Genomic DNA, 19,051 nt, shown 5'->3' with positions numbered 1-19,051 from the left:
CAGATTGCAGGATGCTAAATGTTGAATATTTTCTTTTTATTAAAGTAACTTGTAAAGTAATTTGTGAACGTCCAGAACATCGCTGCTGCACCACTCTAAGGATACGACGAGTTCAGTTCAGTTCAACAGATACAGTTCTTTTAAATCCCAGCGTCCTAAACAACAAGCACATGCTAGTGTGGTTGTGTGTGCTAACAAAGGCCTTGGGAAAATACCCAGAAAAAACGCTGAGCAAAAACAGAGGTTTATTATGCCCCAGCCATATGGTAGGTGTGACAGTGTGTTTGCATGTACAAATCTCTCTCTCTCTCTCTCTCTCTCTCTCTGACATGCTCAGTCACATAACCTTTTGCTAAAACTGCTCTAATTAACACTTAACACACTTGGCTTAAACATAGCCAGGTTATTGTGTTCATGTAAACATAGCTTGAGAGCTCTTTAGGCGTCTCTTGGCTCTCCTTTCACCACATTATTTGCTCAACATATTTGCTTCCAAATCAAATCAAAATCAAAATTTATTTATTTTATTTTATTTATTTGTCACGTTAATGAAGACAATTTTTTTTATTAAAAGAGCTTAGCATCCCAGTGAAAGGTAAGCTCTCACAGCCTCTTAGGGAAAAGTAAAAGGGGTGTGTGTGTGTGTGTGTGTGTGTGTGTGTGTGGGGTCATTTTGATGATCGGTCTGGACAAAAGAAGCCCTGCTTTTGTGTTGTTATCTCTCCAGGACATTGCTTCCTGTCCTGGGCTCACACCTTGAGAACAAATGGCCCTGTCTGGGTGAGATAACGTTGACCATCTGCCCCGAACAAACACGGCCAGATTTGTTAGTGAGATGAGAGCAATTTGCATAGGGTGAGAATATTCAGGTGCTCTATCTAGGTGGTAAATCATCTTCCTTAAGACTGTCAGAACTCAACTAGGGTTCTACGTTGAACCTACTTGAGAGAGGGTTTCAGTTTGAAGAAATTTCTCAAACTATCAGTTGACCCCCTCGAGAGACCCGTAAACACGTCTACCACGAGAAAGCCTCTTCAACATTGAGTTCAGCAAGGAATTCAAGATGGCTGCTCAAAGTGTAAACGGTAAAGACTTACTGTATGTTGCATGTATACACATCATCTTCACAGATAGCAGGCTAGCTTGCTGCACGTTAACGGCATTAATACGAGCTCCGACTTCCACGTCCGAGGTAATTCAATCGTGAGGTAAATCTAAAAATTGTGATATTCAAGACATTGTTATTGTCGTGTACATTTCCAATTAGGAGAAGCTTGTGGCAGACTGCATGCATGACATCATCAGGGTTTTAATCTGAAATGTAACTAAAAATGTACATTAATCTTAAAACTTAATTAATCAGAAACTTTTAAATAAACAAATTTGATATTACAATATCAGAAGTCGCAATAAAAAGTGACTATCAGGATAAGAACGATTAAATTCTATTTACGCTGCTTTTGGATACTCGAAGCTGATTGGTCAGAAGGTGTTGATTAATATAAAACACACTTGTTTGAAAACAGCATTGTTTCCATAGTAACCATTTGCCCAAGGACATGCAAAGTGGAACAGATATGAAATAAATAAATAAACAAACAAACAGACAGACAGACAAATAAATAAATAGATAAATAGATAAATAGATAAATAAATAAATAAATAAATAAATAAATAAATAAATAAGAAACCAAAAAAAAGTTTTATTAAGGAGTCTCCAGTGTCGGCGTTAAAAAATAATATTAAAAAAAAAGGGTAAAAGAGTAAATTTCAAGATTGAAGCTAATCATTTCTGCCCCTTATAACAGGCCTGGTGTTTAGAGAGCAATCATTTTGTGTGTGTGTGTGTGTGTGTGTGTGTGTGTGTGTGTGTGTGTTCAGCAGCTGTGCGTGCTCTCTGAGCTTGTGTACGGTTAGCTGTTCCAGCTCGTTTCCATGACGCTGGCCTCTCGACGAGCTTTTACAAATTCACAAAAGCAGCGGCATTTCAGGCAGATCTGCTTTCAGAGCCTCTTTTTATGCGTGTGTTTTCAGACAGGTTAGCTGTGCTCCTGTACCGAAATCCTCTCTCTGGGCAAAGTGTCCGTTTACATTTATTCACCCAGCAGGTGCTTTTATCTAACGAGACTCACAAGTCAAGCAGAATCCAATCCAGGTGTCGAGATGGATCACCGTCGCTCCTTAAACAAGCGTACGAGATCGAGTTTCCTACAGCCGAGGAACCCAGATGAATAATTGTGAGAAGTGAGACGTGTGATTACTGCTTTAGCTGTTGTCCTGTTGGACGAACCCCTGGGTAGTCTTTTTATTTCTAATGTGATATATATTCAGTGATAACACATCTGAGGTTCATCCTCATCCTCCTTCCGTTCCTCTTCGGTTCCTTAGCTTTTCCAGCAGGAGAATTTGATTCATGTTTGTTCTAGCTGATCACGTATAAATGTGTCATTTCAGGTGTCTAAAAAACTGTAAATCCTCCAGATAACCATTTACATTTCAGGAATATTTTCTAAATCGCTTTCATGTGGACGTTCTGCATGTGCCTTAGCAACATGACTAATTTTTTAGACCTAACGGAAAGCGACATGCACCTTGAGACAGATCTCGACAATCTGACCGACAACCGAGGGCCAGAGAAGCTAAACAGGGTTTCTACAGGACACACCAGAGTTTGGCACGAGTCAAGAGATATCACAAGAATGACAACAGATTTTTGACCACCGGTGTCTCACCAGGAAATAAGATCTGCTTGGAAATGCTTGAAACGGGACACTGAAACACGATACCTGTCGTTCTGTCCAGGAAGCGACGCTCGTGTCCTTCACAATCAAAACGATCGCCGTCTTCTTTAGGGAGATGAACTGAGGAAATGGTTGCTGCCTGCACCCAGGGGTTAAAAGAAGAAATCTAGGCCAGTGTGTAGGAGTGTGTTTACATGGAAAATAAATCCTCACAGTCGCTGCCTTTTCATCTTGGAGATTTAAACCTTATCTTAAACGTGGACGCCATTACGATAAACGTTTGTTATCGAAATGCAGTAGAAAACAAGACTCCGACTCAGAGATCTGCCATGAAACACAGGGGCTTCCAAACACAGATCTTGTAAGTCCAAAACTGCAGTGGTTAGTAGCGAATAAGCTTGGCTAGTATTAGCATTGAGCTGCGATAAAACAAAGACATTCACAAAAGACTCCATGGTAATTATATAGCTTTGCATCTTATATAAGGCAGTAAAATTATCACTGGGCCTTTTTTTTCATCATCAATACATAAAACTCAGCCTGATAAAAACCTTTATACACAATCACACAATGCCAGCAAGACTTTATTAGCGAGGATCATCCATTAGCTAGAAGAATCTCTCTAACAGAGCGTTTATTATTATCAGCACTTAGAATTTTAAATAATGGAGTTGCTTTCTATTCCTGTGCTCATGAATAATTACAGACAGCCGAACATAACCGACATGACTAATAACACCTTATATAACGTACCACGGCGCTACAGAATCCTCTGTCTCCTGATTGGTCAGGAGGATTCACTTCGTGTAACAGCAGCACGGTTACAAATTACATCGCCGCTTCAGACACGTCATCGTTTCTATAGTAATGACTTACGCAGGGACTCGTATAGCGAACGCTCCACGTAAACGAAGAATTACTTGACGTTATATAATATTATATATACACACACACACACACACACACACACACACACACACACACACACACACACACACACACACACACACACACACACACACAGCATCGATTCCTTTCCTTCTAAAACATGCTGACTTCTAGGGTTTTATTCCTTGTGTAAATAAATAAACTTCTTTATCTTTGTTTTTAGCAGAGCTTGCTTATTTAAAGGTTCAGGAATTAACTGACTCGAGGGAAGGAAGCCATCAGGTAACGTAGCTGCGATTATAAAGGACAAAAGACACAGTGACAGAACAAACAACCTCATGGTAGAAAAGCTGCTGGGAAGCACATCCACCAGGGTCAACGATCAAATCCTTCACATCTGACTACAAAAGGTATTTCTGACAAACTTAGCTTGATGCTGTGTGTCCCAGAGGGAGGAATTAAAGCACTTCCAATAACCCTTGACCCCCTAACCCACCCTGTCAGTGTGTTAAGAAATACCATGGGTGTATCCAATGGCATGCGCTCTGGTGGCCTGTTCCCAAGGCACTGTAAACATCTAATGTTGAACATCTAATCTTTTGTTATGACACTCAACAAACCCACCTGCTCCGCATGTGAAAGAAAAAAAAAAGACCTAAAAGACCTCCCACACTGTCAGTGCTCACAATTACAATCGCAGTCCGTCCACCTCCGCCGCAGGACGGTAATATTCTGTAGAGAAGCACCGAAACAGCCGCAGCAGCTAAGACTAGCGGCTATCTTTAAAGATCGCCAGTTTGCACGTGTTCTTGCTATTTAAAGTGCGCTTTACTAGGTGACAGTTTTCTTTCCTTCTTTGTTTCTTTTCGTATGTGCATGTAAATGTGTCAGGTTTACGCAAATGGCTCATTTTCATCTGCTTTCTCTGCACTTGTGTAATAGGACAAAAATCAACCCTAAAGAAAAAAAAAAAGACACAAATTGCGTATATAAACATTGATTAGAACAAAACGACTGAAATTTTGGCTCATGTATATATATATATATATATTTTTTATAAAAAACTACTGCTGCTTGTTCAGATGATATTCTGCATTAATCTACATCAGAATATGCTTTCTGGTAGTCAGTACTCGTTTCTCAGAATGACGAGCGCTCTGTCATGAAGATTCGAACAGTTTTCACTAGTTTTTCTCATTACATCATAGATTTTTGTGCACATTAAAACAAAAACAGAATCAAAACCATAACATCCCGATTTTGCTAACAAACCTAAACACCATGATTCGACACCTCCAGGATACCGTGTCTTCTAAGATCATGATTTTTTTTCTACCTGTAATAACAATCCTGTGTGCAAACCTCATACAGGCTCGTTATTCGGACATCTTTGTCCGAGCTTTAAAAAACCCGGCTGATGAAAGCATCTCATATCCTTCCACCTGAAAGTCCCGTCTCTTACGCAACACTCGCTCTTTTCTTCCTGCCCGATGGGAAACTTCCCGAGGCGTCGCCGCAGCATTTCCCACAAAAACTGTCTGCAGGTCAGACTTAGTTTTTTTTCTTCTTCTTACCAAACCCTGCTGAATATATGACCCTAAACCCTGTCATGTGATTTATTGATGATTATCTCCTACCACTCAGGAAGGGGTGAGGGCCTTGTTCAAGGGCCCAGCACAGCCAAGCTGCCACTGCTGAGCCCTTGAGCAAGGCCCTCAACCCTCCCTGCTCCAGGGGCACTGTATCATAGCTGCCCCTGCAATCTGACCCAAACCTCCTCAGTTGGGGTATGTGAAGAAAAGAATTCCACTGTGCTGTAATGTATATGTGGCGATAATAAAGGCTTCTATGCCCTGTTCTATTCCTTTTTATTTAAAAAGTACACACAGTGTGGTGAGATTTATCACTCGTTAGTTTTGATGCTCTGGTTTTACAAGTAACAAAACTCACTTCCAGGAAGGAAAGAAATTTTTACATTTTCATGTACCTGCTCTGGTCTGATTAATTAATTAATTAATTAATTCATCTTCTACCACTTATGCGAACTTCTCGGGTCATGGGGAGCCTGTGCCTATCTCAGGCGTCATCGGGCATCAAGGCAGGATACACCCTGGACGGAGTGCCAACCCATCACAGACACACACACACTCTCATTCACTCACACACTACGGACAATTTTCCAGAAATGCCAATCAACCTACCGTGCATGTCTTTGGACCGGGGGAGGAAACCGGAGTACCCGGAGGAAACCCCCGAGGCACGAGGAGAAAATGCAAACTCCACACACAAGGCGGAGGCGGGAATCGAACCCCCAACCCTGGAGGTGTGAGGCGAACGTGCTAACCACTAAGTCACCGTGTCCCCTGGTCTGATTAATAAACCACCAAAATCGACAGTGAATTCAGGTACAAAGATTCCTGTCCATCTTCACAAAGCTCCGCCCACTGACCTCATGTTACCTTCAGAAGTAAGATAATAGAAAACTGATCAATCTATCAATAGATCAATCTGTTTACAGTTACAGTCCTTCTTGACCATTGGTTCTGTCCTTCTATGCTGAATTTCATGTGACATTTTAGACTGAAATTATAATTATGATTTTTTTTTTACATTTGATGATGACATTCTCAAATCAGCAGTTAGTATGGAAGGTTTTATTGATTTAACTCAGCACCGTTTCTGTATATTTACTGATCTAATAAAGTCAATACTTCTATAGACTCCTTTAAAAGGAGAGAAAGATGATTAGAGTGAGCAGCCATGTTGATTTGACGTCTGTTGTTAAACTAAAAACAACAAAATAAAGCTGGTAATTGAAAAGCCAATCTGATCTGACAATTAATTAGACAATTAAAACTGAATAGATGAGATTGCAGGTTCACCTCCAATGCGGCTTTAATTGGTCCACTTGCTATCTATAAAACTTCAGGAAAGGCATCCAAAATACAAACAAACACTGACTATATCTTTCTTTTGTTTTGTTTCCCAAATCATGCCACATGCTACAAATCTTCCAGGTTATATGTACAACTAAGGAGCACAAAAACGACTAACTTCACCTTTAAAGATTGTGATGAAACCTGAAAGTTTACATGTTGGTAAAGGGAACAATATTAAAAACGATTAACTTCCCAAATTCTCATTTGTATAAAAGAATACAAATGAGAACGGGACGAATAATGAGTTAATCCGAGTGTAAACACTCACCTCTACAGCTGCGTTAATCCTCCTCCTGTTCTCTCTCTCTCTCTCTCTCTCTCTCTCTCTCTCTCTCTCTCTCTCACACACTCTCTCTCTCTCTCTCCTCGGCGCAGGTAAGTTTTCTTTAGTTCACACTTTTCTCAAACGGGATTCATCTTCAGCCACAAATCTCCACCTCCACTTTGTTTTGCTTTCAGTCCTTCTGTGTGTTGGATAAGAAAAACAGAAGAAATGCAGAATGACACTTTATATCCGTCCTTCTGCCGACCGACTCGCTTGTTGTGATCGCGCTCTCTCTCTCTCTCTCTCTCTCTCTCTCTCTCACACACACACACACACACACACACACACACACCCCCGCTCTCTCTCTCTCTCTCTCTCTCTCTCTCTCTCTCTCTCTCTCTCACACACACACACACACACACACACACACACACACACACACACACACACACACACACACACACACACTCACTCACTCACTCATTCTCTCTCGCTCTCTCTGTGCACTCACTCACTCTCTCACACTCTCTCTTTCTTTCTCCCTGACTCTCTCCCCCCCAACTCTCTCTTCTCTCTTCTAAAACATAAAATTACAACGCTGTTTTAAACACAAAACTCGTGTCCTGTTGGTTTTTAATAACCAAAATATCCGATGCCTTTTATTATCGACGTATTTCGAAATGTAACTCAGCAAACTCTAACTTCTTTGCTTCTTAATAAACTTTAAAACATGCTGTTTTTTTTTAAACATAAATATTGTGACGTGGAGATTTTGGTAAGGAGTCTCCAATGTTAGAACTTTGTAACAGTCACCTTCTAATCTCTCTGTAACAAGAACATTTACAAAAAAGAGGGGCTGGTATTGGAAGGACAGTTAATAGCTGCTATAAGTGAGGAGATTTCTTGTCTCACAAACACTCCACGACATCAAATATAAATTAATGTAGTAGTGTTTTATGATGAGGGATGTGATGGAACAATAACGGAAAATGGGAAAAATAAACAAAGCTGGTGTTAAATTGACTAGGTCACATTGTGCCACATGACTTCACTTGATTGTTGATTCATATGTATTTTAAACAGTATTCATGCTATGAATCTCAGTATTACAGACAAGCTGATTTCTCTGTCTCAGGTGTGTAATCTATTCTAGGCATTTGGTTAGAGATTAACCCTTGACCTGGAGGACCGCTGGGCCTCAGTCACATCGTCCTTCTAATCTCTGACAACCTCTAACACAAGGAACATGCCGTCCGTCTACAGACATGGCAGCCGAGAGCCTGAGGCGGTGACGATGACTGAGTGTATGCACATATGTGTGTAAAATGGTTTGCAATAGTTCATTTCCTTGACGTGAAGAATGGGAGCTGATTCACTTCATTACACTGAGAGTTCAATTAGTCTGCACACACTTGATAATGTAGGTAGGTAATGCTTCATACAAAAATAGATACCCTAAGGTGTGTGGGTCAAAGATTAAAAGAAACTAATTGCACAGAGATAACTACAGTGCAGAAATGTACCACAACTCGGGGAACATTACCAGGGAAACCAGCCCTGTTCAAGCAATAGCAAGGAAACAGAAGCAAAGCTTGGAAGCTTCAAGATATATTAGACTCAATGGCTCCATACATCCTATATATAGAGTCATGGTTATCCCAGGGGGTCGTATTGTGTTTTAAAATCTTGTGACAGTGGTGAGATTGTTATAACTACCATATCAATGGTACTGATGGTTGTAGAAATAAATGACTGCTCATTTGTAATAAAAGTGGCTTAGTGACTTAAAACAGCCATAAATGCTAGTTACCCAAGATGGACCGAAAAAAAAAGAAAAGTGAGTTCAGTTTTCTGTTTACTAGCACCATCTGCTGGCCAAACCTCGAACAGCGTGTTCACAAATAAAGCCATAAACTCATAATTAAAGATGTCATTTTCAAGTATGACACAAATAAAAACAATTGTGCATTAAGTTATATGTCGATTTGCGAACGATTTATTTATTTATACCGTTTTAAATGTCCTATTAAATGTCCTAATTAATGCGAACTACTGTTTTCAGAACTAACTTTTTATTTCATAAAGTTTTTTGAACTTGAGACATGAATCCCAGATCTTTTTACTGAGTCGGTTCAGAGTCGACTCTTTTGACCTCCAAACGGCTTATCCCCCCTTATTTGTTTCAAAATACGACAAAGTTTAATATTATTATTATTATTTCTGTGTCTTACATTGTATCATGATAAAAGCAATTAATATGAAATTGTACCTAATCTACTATTAATTATAATCATTAAGCCAATATAACACTTTGCGTGAGAGAAACTTTAAGAGAGGGCTGAAATTGAAATTGAGTGTTTATTGGACACCCGGATGTACGTTCATTTAGCATCAACACAGACAAATATTTATCGTCTCGAACCAGTGACATAGCTCTATTACACTTGTCAGTCACCTTGTAGGTGTAAGACTGAATCTCATCTTTTCTTCATGGACACTGTTTCTTCATCGTCCACTAATCCCCTAACTAAGTCACATTGGAAAGCTTTATTAAAAACAACAACAACAACAACAACTGGCTCTTTCTGGGTCTCTGCTACATTTTCCATATCTTTAGTCTTGTTTATGGATCTGTAATAAGAGCCTGTGACTAAGAGGATATTGGATAGAGGATATGATGCAATCTCAGGGTCTGTCCTTTATTTATACGCATGTTGTTTCCATGCACTGGCCAACAATGAGTCCATACAGGAGCACATTTGGAAAGAAACGATAATAATCTGCACTGTTGTTAGCTCGATGAGGTCCGATGCTGTAAAGGCGGTCAACAGAAATAAATGTGCCATGAATGAATTTAGCTCTAAATAAAGACTAAATGGAAGGGGTAATTAAAGTGGACTGGATCTAATAGACTTGGGAGAGTACTACATAAATTTGTATATGATTTGCTTTTGTATTAATAATTTTAATATACTTTAATAATTTTAACCTTTAAACATCTGTAACTTTACACCAAGATCTATGAATATGCATTATATGCAAATTGGACGTGTTGTTTTGTTTTCTTATTGGTACATTAACCAGATAGTTGAATGTTTAGTAAAGAAAGAGATATTTCCAAAGATTAAATAAATCTTACATTGTAATTAAGAATTTTACATGAATAAATATGAAAATACACCAATCAGAGCGTGTGTGTGTAGGTGTGTGTCTCCTTTCAGCATACTGTACTTCAACTACATTTTTATTCCACACTGATCCTTTGAGACTCTTGTGCTCTATACAAAACAGAGCTTTGTGACCGTAATGTGCTGCAGTTTTCATGCGTGATGACACAGATCTGTGTGTGAACGCTGACCTTTTGTTCTAATTGTTGTAAAACATTTTCATGCACTTCCTGCCTTTTCTTCTATACAAAATCAGTTTTCCCTCAGGCTCTGACAAACAGAAGTTTTTTGCTGAGAGTGTAATGAAGCCTGAAAATAATATCAGGTGTTTGTTATAAATCAGTAAAACATGGATCAGGCCAGATAAAGAAGTTAGGTGTTAGATGAGACCCACATCCCACAGTGATGGAGGACCGGGGCTGAAATAGGCTGCTACAGACGTGGCAGTGTGGAGGGAGGAGGAGGAGGAGGTGAGAGGGAGGAGATAAAGCCTCCAGATCAGCAGACAATACACACACACACACACACACACACACACACACACACACACACACACACACACACACACACACACACACACACACATTCCTTTAACTTTGTCACCCGTTAGAACATGTCCAGCAGCCTTCATTTGTATGAACAAACTTTTATTTTTTCATTGATGCTATTTTCATTAGTACAAATGGTAAGGATAAAAATAATCACTGGATTAACGATGAGCAAGGAATAAAACATGATACCATAATGTTTTTTGTCTCCTTTTACCCCAGCAATTTGCCACAACCATTTCTTTTATTGATGATTTACCCATCATACTTTTTTTTTATCTATTTATATTTACAGCTGGTCCATGAAACCAGTTAGTTTCTATTATCACTCGTTATAACGGCTATAAGTATAATGCAGAGCTCAATAAATATATAAAAATAGTCACTAGGATATTCCATAAGATTAAAGCAGACGTCTTATCAAAGATCTTATCAGACTCTTGATCATTTTGTGATGCCAGTTACAGAAAATCTGAACTTTTCATACAAGATGGTTCTTGTTCTTGAAGACTTATTCAGGCTATGCTCTGGTCTCAGTCAGTTTCTCCCAGCATTAGGACCTGGAGGACTGAGCTCATTTTCTGCAGTAACCGGAGCTCAGGGGGTGGAGGGGATTTTTTTTCTGTCCTCTTTGGCGAATGCAATCACAGCTGCTCATTTTAACAGCCATTTCCAGAAGTTTCCTTGCAGTGCAGGACAGATTTCACGCAGTGAAGACGACACGCACAGAGCAAAAGACGTCTGTACCTTTCTGTAAGGTAAGATAAACTTCTAGTGCAATTCTTCCTTCCTTAAATAATCTGGAAATAGTTGGAGAAATTGGATCGTGTTAAAACAGTTATTATGGTACTGCAAAGAAAGTTTATTTTTTGCTTTTAAAAATACCATATAGATCACAGATGAATCTTGGGACTTGGACTTCAGGTCTTTGCCTGTCTTTATCCTGTGCTTTTTGGTTTGTCTGAAGATAGAATGTGATTCTGTTATCTCCAACTCCTTAAACCCAGTGGAAACTTCCAGTGATTCTAGTTTGCACACGTCTCTTGCACAAAACCATTATTAATTCTTTCAGATCTGTTTATAAATGTCTTATATGAGTATCCTGCAGCTTCATATTGTAGCCCTACTGTCACATATTTCTGTCCTTTAGTCCTTTTAGATGTAGGATTGAAAAAAAAAAAAGCTTCCTTTGCGGTCACAGCACCATAGTTAACGAAGCTGTCATCTCTGGTATGTGTAAAACTGGGCTATGTTCGATAAAAGATAAAAAACTCTTTGTGGTACATCTGCTCCTGTTTTGTCTGGATTTACGGCAGCTGACGTGGCAGCTATGTTAGTATCCTCTCTTGATGTCAGCTCAGGCTCCCTGGATGGAGCTCAGCAAGCCTGTAATTACATGCTATGTGTATATCGAATCCAGCTCTGCTTAGCTCAGGCCTTGGTGGTGAACAGTGAGCAACCTTAAATAGCAAACCTTTAAATAAATGGTCCAAAAATATGACAAGACTTGATTCATTTAAATTAGCATTTAAAAAACCAGTTCATTGTGGCATTTTATTGGACATCTGTGGTATGAAATTCCTGAATTGTTCCAAACATGAAGCAGTTTGGGGCAATTTGTTGTCATCAAGGCACAGATCAGGTAGACCACAAAATGAACAATGAACAAGCCATAATCAAACAACCTCTAAAGGTGGATTCATGTTTAAAAGACCTACAAAACAAAACCTCTATAAAGAGTTGATTTTTAGAGTTCATTTGGTTTTTATGTCACATATACACAAAAATGCTGTCATCAATCCATCAAGTCTACTGGAAAACACCCTTAGGCATGCACAGAATCTTGGTTTTGGAACATACAACTTAAGGAATTCTTGGACAACGAACTTTCTGAAAGTAATGTTTAAATAATGTTTGACAGATTTGACAGTAAATCTGATCTGTTTCTCTCAGGATAAACACATTCTTGAGAACCATGTGGGTGAATATCCTGGTGGGCCTGGTCCTGTTGGCCAGCGTCAGAGCAGACAAGAAGCTCAGCAGCCATGCCACCATCCTGGCAGACAACAGTGCTAACTTAGCCTTCGATTTGTACCACAACATGGCCAAAGAGAAAGACATGGAGAATATCTTGATTTCCCCTGTGGTGGTGGCTTCCTCATTGGGCCTGGTGGCTCTTGGTGGAAAGGCCTCCACAGCCTCGCAGGTGAAGACAGTCATCAGTGGGAATAAAGTCAAGGATGAGAATCTTCACTCGGGCCTGGCAGAGCTTCTGACCGAGGTTAGTGACCCAAAGGAACGTAACGTCACCTGGAAGATTAACAATCGGCTGTATGGCCCCAGCTCCGTCAGCTTTTCTGAGGACTTTGTGAAGAACAGTAAGAAGCACTACAAGTACGAGCACGCCAAGATCAACTTCCGTGACAAGAAAAGCGCCATCAAGGCCATCAACGAATGGGCTTCAAAGTCTACTGATGGCAAGCTGCCTGAGGTCACCAAGGATGTTGAAAAGACGGATGGTGCCATGATCATCAATGCTATGTTCTACAAACGTAAGTGTTTGTTTAGGTTGGATTTAATGAAACCCAAAAAGTAAAGTCCAACTAATTATCTCATACAACCCCAATAGCTCATTGGGACCAATCCTTCCATCACCAGATGGTTGACAACCGTGCCTTCCTCGTCCATCGTTCATACACGCTGTCAATTCCCATGATGCACCGCACAGGTAAGACGTGCAACCCACTGAGATATCTTTGCTAATATATGTACATGAATGCGTACATGATGAAACTTCTCATTAACCTTGACCTTTATCTTTAAGGTATCTACGGCTTTTACGATGACACCGCCAACAAATTCTTAATCCTGGAGATGCCGCTGGCTCATAAAAAATCATCTGTAATCTTTATCATGCCCTACCATGTGGAGTCTCTGGAGAGGCTGGAGAAAATGCTGACACGTAAACAGCTGGACAACTGGCAGTCTAAGATGGAGCAGAAAGCTGTAGCTGTTTCTTTACCGAAGCTCAGCATGGAGGTCAGCCACAATCTGCAGGTAAGGACAGGATCAAAAGCTTACTGACTACAGCACACCTGCTCCAGCAGGGAGGGTTCTTCACCTGTTCTTCTTGGGAACCCATAAGAGTTCTGTGTATAAGCATAAAAGAGAGTAGATTTGATATGAAATAAATACTTACTCATATAAAAGTTTATAAAAGAAATTTTTGGTTGTTCATCCAGAAGATTGTCCATCAGAGAGTTTTTCTTTCCTTAGTGAAAATACTATATTCACTATACAAAATAAATTCAGTTACCTTTCAGCTAGAACCCCTTTAGACACTGAAATCATTTAACAATCCAAAGAATCCTTTAAGATACTACAGTATGTTCTAATAAGTGTAGAAGTTATTTAGATATTGACAGATTATAATCTTTCTTTTTTCACAATTGTGAACTTTTGCAGAAACATCTTGGAGAACTCGGTGTATCCGAAGCTGTGGATAAAACCAAAGCTGATTTATCCAACATCTCAGGAAAGAAAGATCTTTACCTGGCCAATGTCTTCCATGCCTCCGCCTTTGAGTGGGACATCGCTGGCAACCCTCCAGACACCACCATCTTCGGCACGGACAAGGTGAAGAACCCCAAACTGTTCTACGCTGACCATCCGTTCATCTTCATGGTGAAAGATAAGAACAGCAGCTCCATCCTCTTCATCGGAAGGCTGGTCCGACCCAAAGGCGACAAGATGAGGGACGAGTTATAACTGACTTCAGCACAAGCAAGTTTTAATTGAATTGTAAGGATAGCCTGAGCACATGTATATTTGTAGGAGTGTGTGTGTGTGTGTGTGTGTGTGTGTGTGTGTGTGTGTGTGTGTGTGTGTGTGTATGTGTGCGTACGTGCGTGTGCGCGCAGACTTTTGACTGAATAAGCAGAGGACTGTTACCTCAAGAGGACATTCCAGAAGATCTGTGGACCACCACCTGTGTGTTTGAGTCATGTTCGGTCCTGAACACACACACACCATGTTAGACACAAAGCAGTGTGTACTCAGACGAAGCAATCCAACTCAAGGTTTTACAAACATTCCAATAAATGCTGTTGTGAATATTCCAAGACAAATGTGACAAGATGATGCCATCAGAACAGTTCTAGTGCTGTTCCAATACTGTTTAAGTGCCCTTATTTTCTTCCCCTTAAGTCCATATCACCAGAATTTTGTAGCAGTGTAGTTAAAGTGATTTCTCTAACACTCTGTGTAGTTCATTTTCATCACATTTATGTGCAAACTGTCCTGCTGACTTTTTTAATATTTCTTTTGGGCGCTAGCATGCGCATGCCCTGGATTTCAAGCTAACTAGCAGAATTTATGTTTATCTGTTATTGTTCAGCTTCACATTTAGCTTCATCCACCAAATTTGTTCTTTTGCAAAGGAAATTGTGTCAGACTGTAATGGCTTTGGGGTAAATTTTACATACACATGGGTCTCCCTCTAGTCTTCATGGGCTTCACATGACCTAATATAGAAGTGGAGCAGCTCTCAAAATGGAAAGGGGATTCCCTCAAGGGGAAGTGGATAATGGCGTGCTGAGAACAGTATTGCAACACGCATTTGCAATGTCATCGCCTTTCCCTGCATCTACTCTTTTTATTTATGCAACTTTCTCATGTCTGTCGAAGCAGGAAGGCATTTTTCAATTTCAGTGTCAAAAGCAGACAGCACCATCACATGATAACATTATAGCTCCAAGGTACATCCTTTTACAGTGTTCACTCAGGGTTTTAGCTTTTCTCGAACATGCCTGTAAGCCTTGCTGAGTCACACTATATGAAAGACGATCTGGGTTCGTGAAATATCTCTTAATATCTGAAGGATTTTTGTAAACATTTCACAAAGTACACACAGAGAGTACATTCCTGTCGACCCTCAGATACACTTCTGTGTCTGCCCTGGTGGCAGTCCGCACTGAAAATGCTCCTCTGCACTACAAATCCTATGATTGACTGAATTTATTGATCGGCTTAGCTATAAAATTGTTTTGCGAAAAATTGTGTGTTCCAATTTTTTCCCCAATAAAATCTGCACCACTAAAATGTTGGTTTTTTTCCGTTTTTACACCCTCTACACCCTCATTGCACAAATATGAACATCTGAATTTGCTAACTAATGATCACAAATTATTCCAATTCAAGTACAAAACAAATACAAAATATTACCTTTTGACTTTTCAATAACAACCTGACCTAAACAGTACTTTCTTACCCTCTTTGTACATGTCATTACAAGCATTTCAAGTATGTTTATTTATACAGTATTAGTACTGACAAAGGCTAAGAATAAACTCCTAAAAAGGATACTGACATCATTTCCTGTTATGTATCTTCATATTCACAATCACAGAGAACCTAAAACAATAGACATCCATGGGGGAAAAATCAATCAGTGTAAACTTGGATCTGGGAAACTTCTTAGACCTACAGTATGAATGGTGTTACAGTAAGAAGCATATAAAAGAAACACACATGCAAAACTGCTGTTTATATCTTTAATAAGGATTAATAATACATTATTGTGCTCTTCTGTTATTTCTAATAGCGCTTAGGTTACAGATTCGATTCATTTAAAGTAGTTATTCAAGTGAATCGGATCCCTGTGATTCATAATGGATGAATCGGATCATCGGATGAATTACTAATCGTTTAATTCACAAAACAACACGGTGTACTTTAAAAAATCACATGATTTTTTCAAATACATCAGTGTCATTAGTAAACCTTTATAACAACCTGATATCACAGAAAATTCTGTGTTTTCGAAACTTCATGTTTAAGAATCGATTTCCCTGATCGATTCCAAAAAGAGTCGACTCATTCTAAAAACTTTGGTGTCGGGTTACACCTAGTGGACATGATCAGAATCAGAATCAGAATCAGAATCAGGTTTATTGGCCAAGTGTGTTGACACACACAAGGAGTTTGGTTCCAGGTGTTTGGGACTCTCAAAAGTACAGACATAAATAACATTAAACCAAATTTAATGCCCATTCATTGCCATTACCAATCACATATCACATAATTGCCAATCATAAAAACTAAACTATAATAATGCAGTTATAATAATTAGAATCAATATTATTTATGTGCATTTATTTTATGCCTTATTGTATTGATATTGTAGTTGTAGATTTTTTTTGATAATATTGAGTCCAAGTTTAGCTTCTGTCTGAAATAAAAGTTCTGTCTGAAATAGAATATATATATATATATATATATATATATATATATATATATATATATATATATATATATATATATATATATATATATATATATATTACAGTTTATCTACAAAACAACCAGCTTGTATGTTTGCATCAGAGTTAACATCATTTAGTTAATTGAATTTAATGCCTTTGATTGTCTATCAACTTTAAACACTCAACACATTAACACATAATGAGTGTTAATTAATTTATAAACGATCCAAGCAAGCTCTCAGTTTGCTGAGTGAGACAATCATAAGACAACGGGATCAGGGAAAGATATCTGTGTTCAGGGAAATTACAAATGTTCACCAATTGTTATAATATATCATTCATTAAAGAACCAGATCCACAGACACAGCCACAGGATGTTTTTGTACCATGTTTTTCTAAACGTGATCACAGGAAAGCAAAACCTGTTTTAAAGGCTTAGTTGATTTGATCGTTTTAAGTGTGAGTATGCAAACTCCTGCACTCGGCTGTATGAAAATCTAAACCCACACCGCTGACAATTTAATTTGCATGTAATCCTGTTGTTTCTTACCTTTTGCAGTGTGGCACAGGAAACTGTCACTACTGTGTGATTAGCAAAAAACCTTTCATTGTGCTTTCATTTACACTCCGGTGTCAAAGAGAGGCGTTAAAGTGAACAAATGGGCCGACCCTCTTTCATCCGCTCTGTACCCTTGTGTATATAAGGGCCATTAAAATCAGTCTCCTGTTTCATCACAGGACCATGGCCTTCCTCCTTGGAGGATCAGTTGCTGAACTTCTTCTTCTTCTCCTATTTACCACGGTGAAGACGTGCCATCCCGGGTGCCAATGTGAGGAGCAGAGTTTTGGATTGTTCGACAGCTTCAGCCTGACCAGAGTGGACTGCAGTGGACTTGGGCCAAGCATAATTCCGGTTGCAATCCCTGTAGAAACATCTTCGCTGGATCTTTCCTCAAATGGCATCCGTTCTATCGACGGTGCTGACCTATCTGGACCTGGATACACCACCCTGTCTAGTCTCAACTTGAGCAACAATCTTATCTCCATCACGAACGGAAGCGTTTTCTCCAAATTGTGCTATCTGGAGATGCTAGATCTGAGCTGGAACTCAATCGAGAACCTTGTGGAAGGTTTTTCAGGCCTACCTCTCGCCAAGGTAGATCTGAGCCACAACCGGATTCATGAAATCCACCTGAATGTATTTCGAGTTCAGGATCATGGTAGGCCTCTCAGTGTGGATCTGTCTTACAACTTACTAAAATCTGTTAGCAGTAAACTTTCACAACCTCTTAACATACAGAGTCTTAACTTAGCAGGAAATGAGCTCACGTCTGTGCCAAACCTGCAGGACATCTCTTTACGGTTCCTCACCCTGGATGAAAACCCAATATCTGTCATCGATGAACGGAGTTTCATTGGATTTAAATATCTCCTCCATCTTTCTCTCAGCTCAATGCCTAACTTATACACCATCAAACCTCAAAGTTTACAAAATCTTCGAAATCTCCAGGTGCTTGACCTTTCGAATAACAAAAGACTAAAGACATTGAGCGCAGAGGTTTTTCATGGACTTACATCACTGCAAGAGCTCGATTTGTCAAACTGCTGGCTCACGTCTTTGCCGGCCAACGTTCTCGAGCTCCTCCCGAGCATTAAGAGCATTGCCCTGAGGGAAGGAGTGAACTGTTGGAGGATCCAGAAGCAGGAACAATTTCACAGAGTCGTCGGATGGAGTAAAGCCGAGGCAGCTCTGACCTGCGATGTGACTGGTGTCATTTTGTGAGATACAAAAAAACAAATGAGCCTTCACACAGTTTCTTCCTTGCAGTGTTGCGAATAGTTACTTGTCTTGTTCTTGTTGATGGGTACATAAAGGATTTGGTTTGGCTTTTCTGCAGGCAGAAACAAGCTTTTATTGTTGTTTTTGTTTTTCATATAAGGCCCATTATTACTCTATGGGTGGAGGAATTATCACATGAATCAACCCGCATACTCATCTAAGCCATTTAGAAAAGTGGCATCCACTCAGTTTAAGATCACCTCAAACCACCTACTAGTATATATGTATCATTTTCATTACACAGGTACACTTTTAAAGTTTTTTACTTTATAAAATCTGTAAAATAAAGTGCACTACAATTAAAGCATCCAACATACACGTGTTTTATTTACGCTAGCGATCATGCCGTGGATTCTTGCATTGCGATGCAAAGTCTACTCGAGGTATTTCGGTATGTCTT

General features: G+C 39.4%; 3 protein-coding genes and 1 long non-coding RNA gene across 12 annotated transcripts in view; 3 read left to right on the top strand and 1 right to left on the bottom strand.

Moving 5' to 3' along the window:
* The window catches only part of gdpd5a (glycerophosphodiester phosphodiesterase domain containing 5a), a 28,011-nt gene extending 20,852 nt beyond the window's left edge, over positions 1-7,159 (bottom strand). For 5 of the 7 annotated variants that reach the window (XR_003442359.2, XR_003442360.2, XR_007138775.1 and 2 more), the window contains exon 1: positions 6,837-7,159. The gene's annotated coding sequence lies outside the window, so the exon portion shown is untranslated. Of the gene's footprint in view, positions 1-6,511; positions 6,535-6,688; positions 6,796-6,836 lie in introns of those variants that run through there. The other 2 variants (XM_027158404.2, XM_047804577.1) reach the window with 2 other exon arrangements.
* Positions 629-15,648, top strand: LOC125139717. 3 transcript variants are annotated; one of them, XR_007138778.1, is made up of 2 exons: positions 629-654; positions 14,383-15,648. It is a non-coding gene; the product is annotated as an uncharacterized LOC125139717 (long non-coding RNA). The 3 variants fall into 3 exon arrangements; XR_007138776.1 differs by having other exon boundaries at positions 631-648; XR_007138777.1 differs by lacking the exon at positions 629-654 and adding an exon at positions 1,832-1,847.
* On the top strand, positions 11,074-15,648 carry serpinh1a (serpin peptidase inhibitor, clade H (heat shock protein 47), member 1a). The gene is made up of 5 exons (XM_027158627.2): positions 11,074-11,306; positions 12,502-13,100; positions 13,178-13,276; positions 13,373-13,605; positions 14,014-15,648. The coding sequence occupies exons 2-5, from the start codon at positions 12,524-12,526 to the stop codon at positions 14,314-14,316; spliced, it is 1,212 nt and encodes a 403-aa protein (XP_027014428.1). The 5' UTR covers positions 11,074-11,306; positions 12,502-12,523; the 3' UTR covers positions 14,317-15,648.
* A 1,905-nt stretch (positions 15,649-17,553) lies between these two features.
* LOC113650335 (tsukushi-like) lies at positions 17,554-18,879 on the top strand. Its single transcript, XM_027158628.2, has one exon. It carries the CDS (start codon positions 17,554-17,556, stop codon positions 18,592-18,594), a length of 1,041 nt encoding a protein of 346 aa, XP_027014429.1. The 3' UTR covers positions 18,595-18,879.
* The last annotated feature ends 172 nt before the right edge of the window (positions 18,880-19,051 follow it).

Source organism: Tachysurus fulvidraco, chromosome 20 (genome assembly GCF_022655615.1).
Source record: "Tachysurus fulvidraco isolate hzauxx_2018 chromosome 20, HZAU_PFXX_2.0, whole genome shotgun sequence".
NCBI classification, from domain to species: Eukaryota; Metazoa; Chordata; class Actinopteri; order Siluriformes; family Bagridae; genus Tachysurus; species Tachysurus fulvidraco.
The sequence above is the reverse complement of the archived record's forward strand: the minus strand, read 5'-3'. Positions and strand labels throughout refer to the sequence as shown.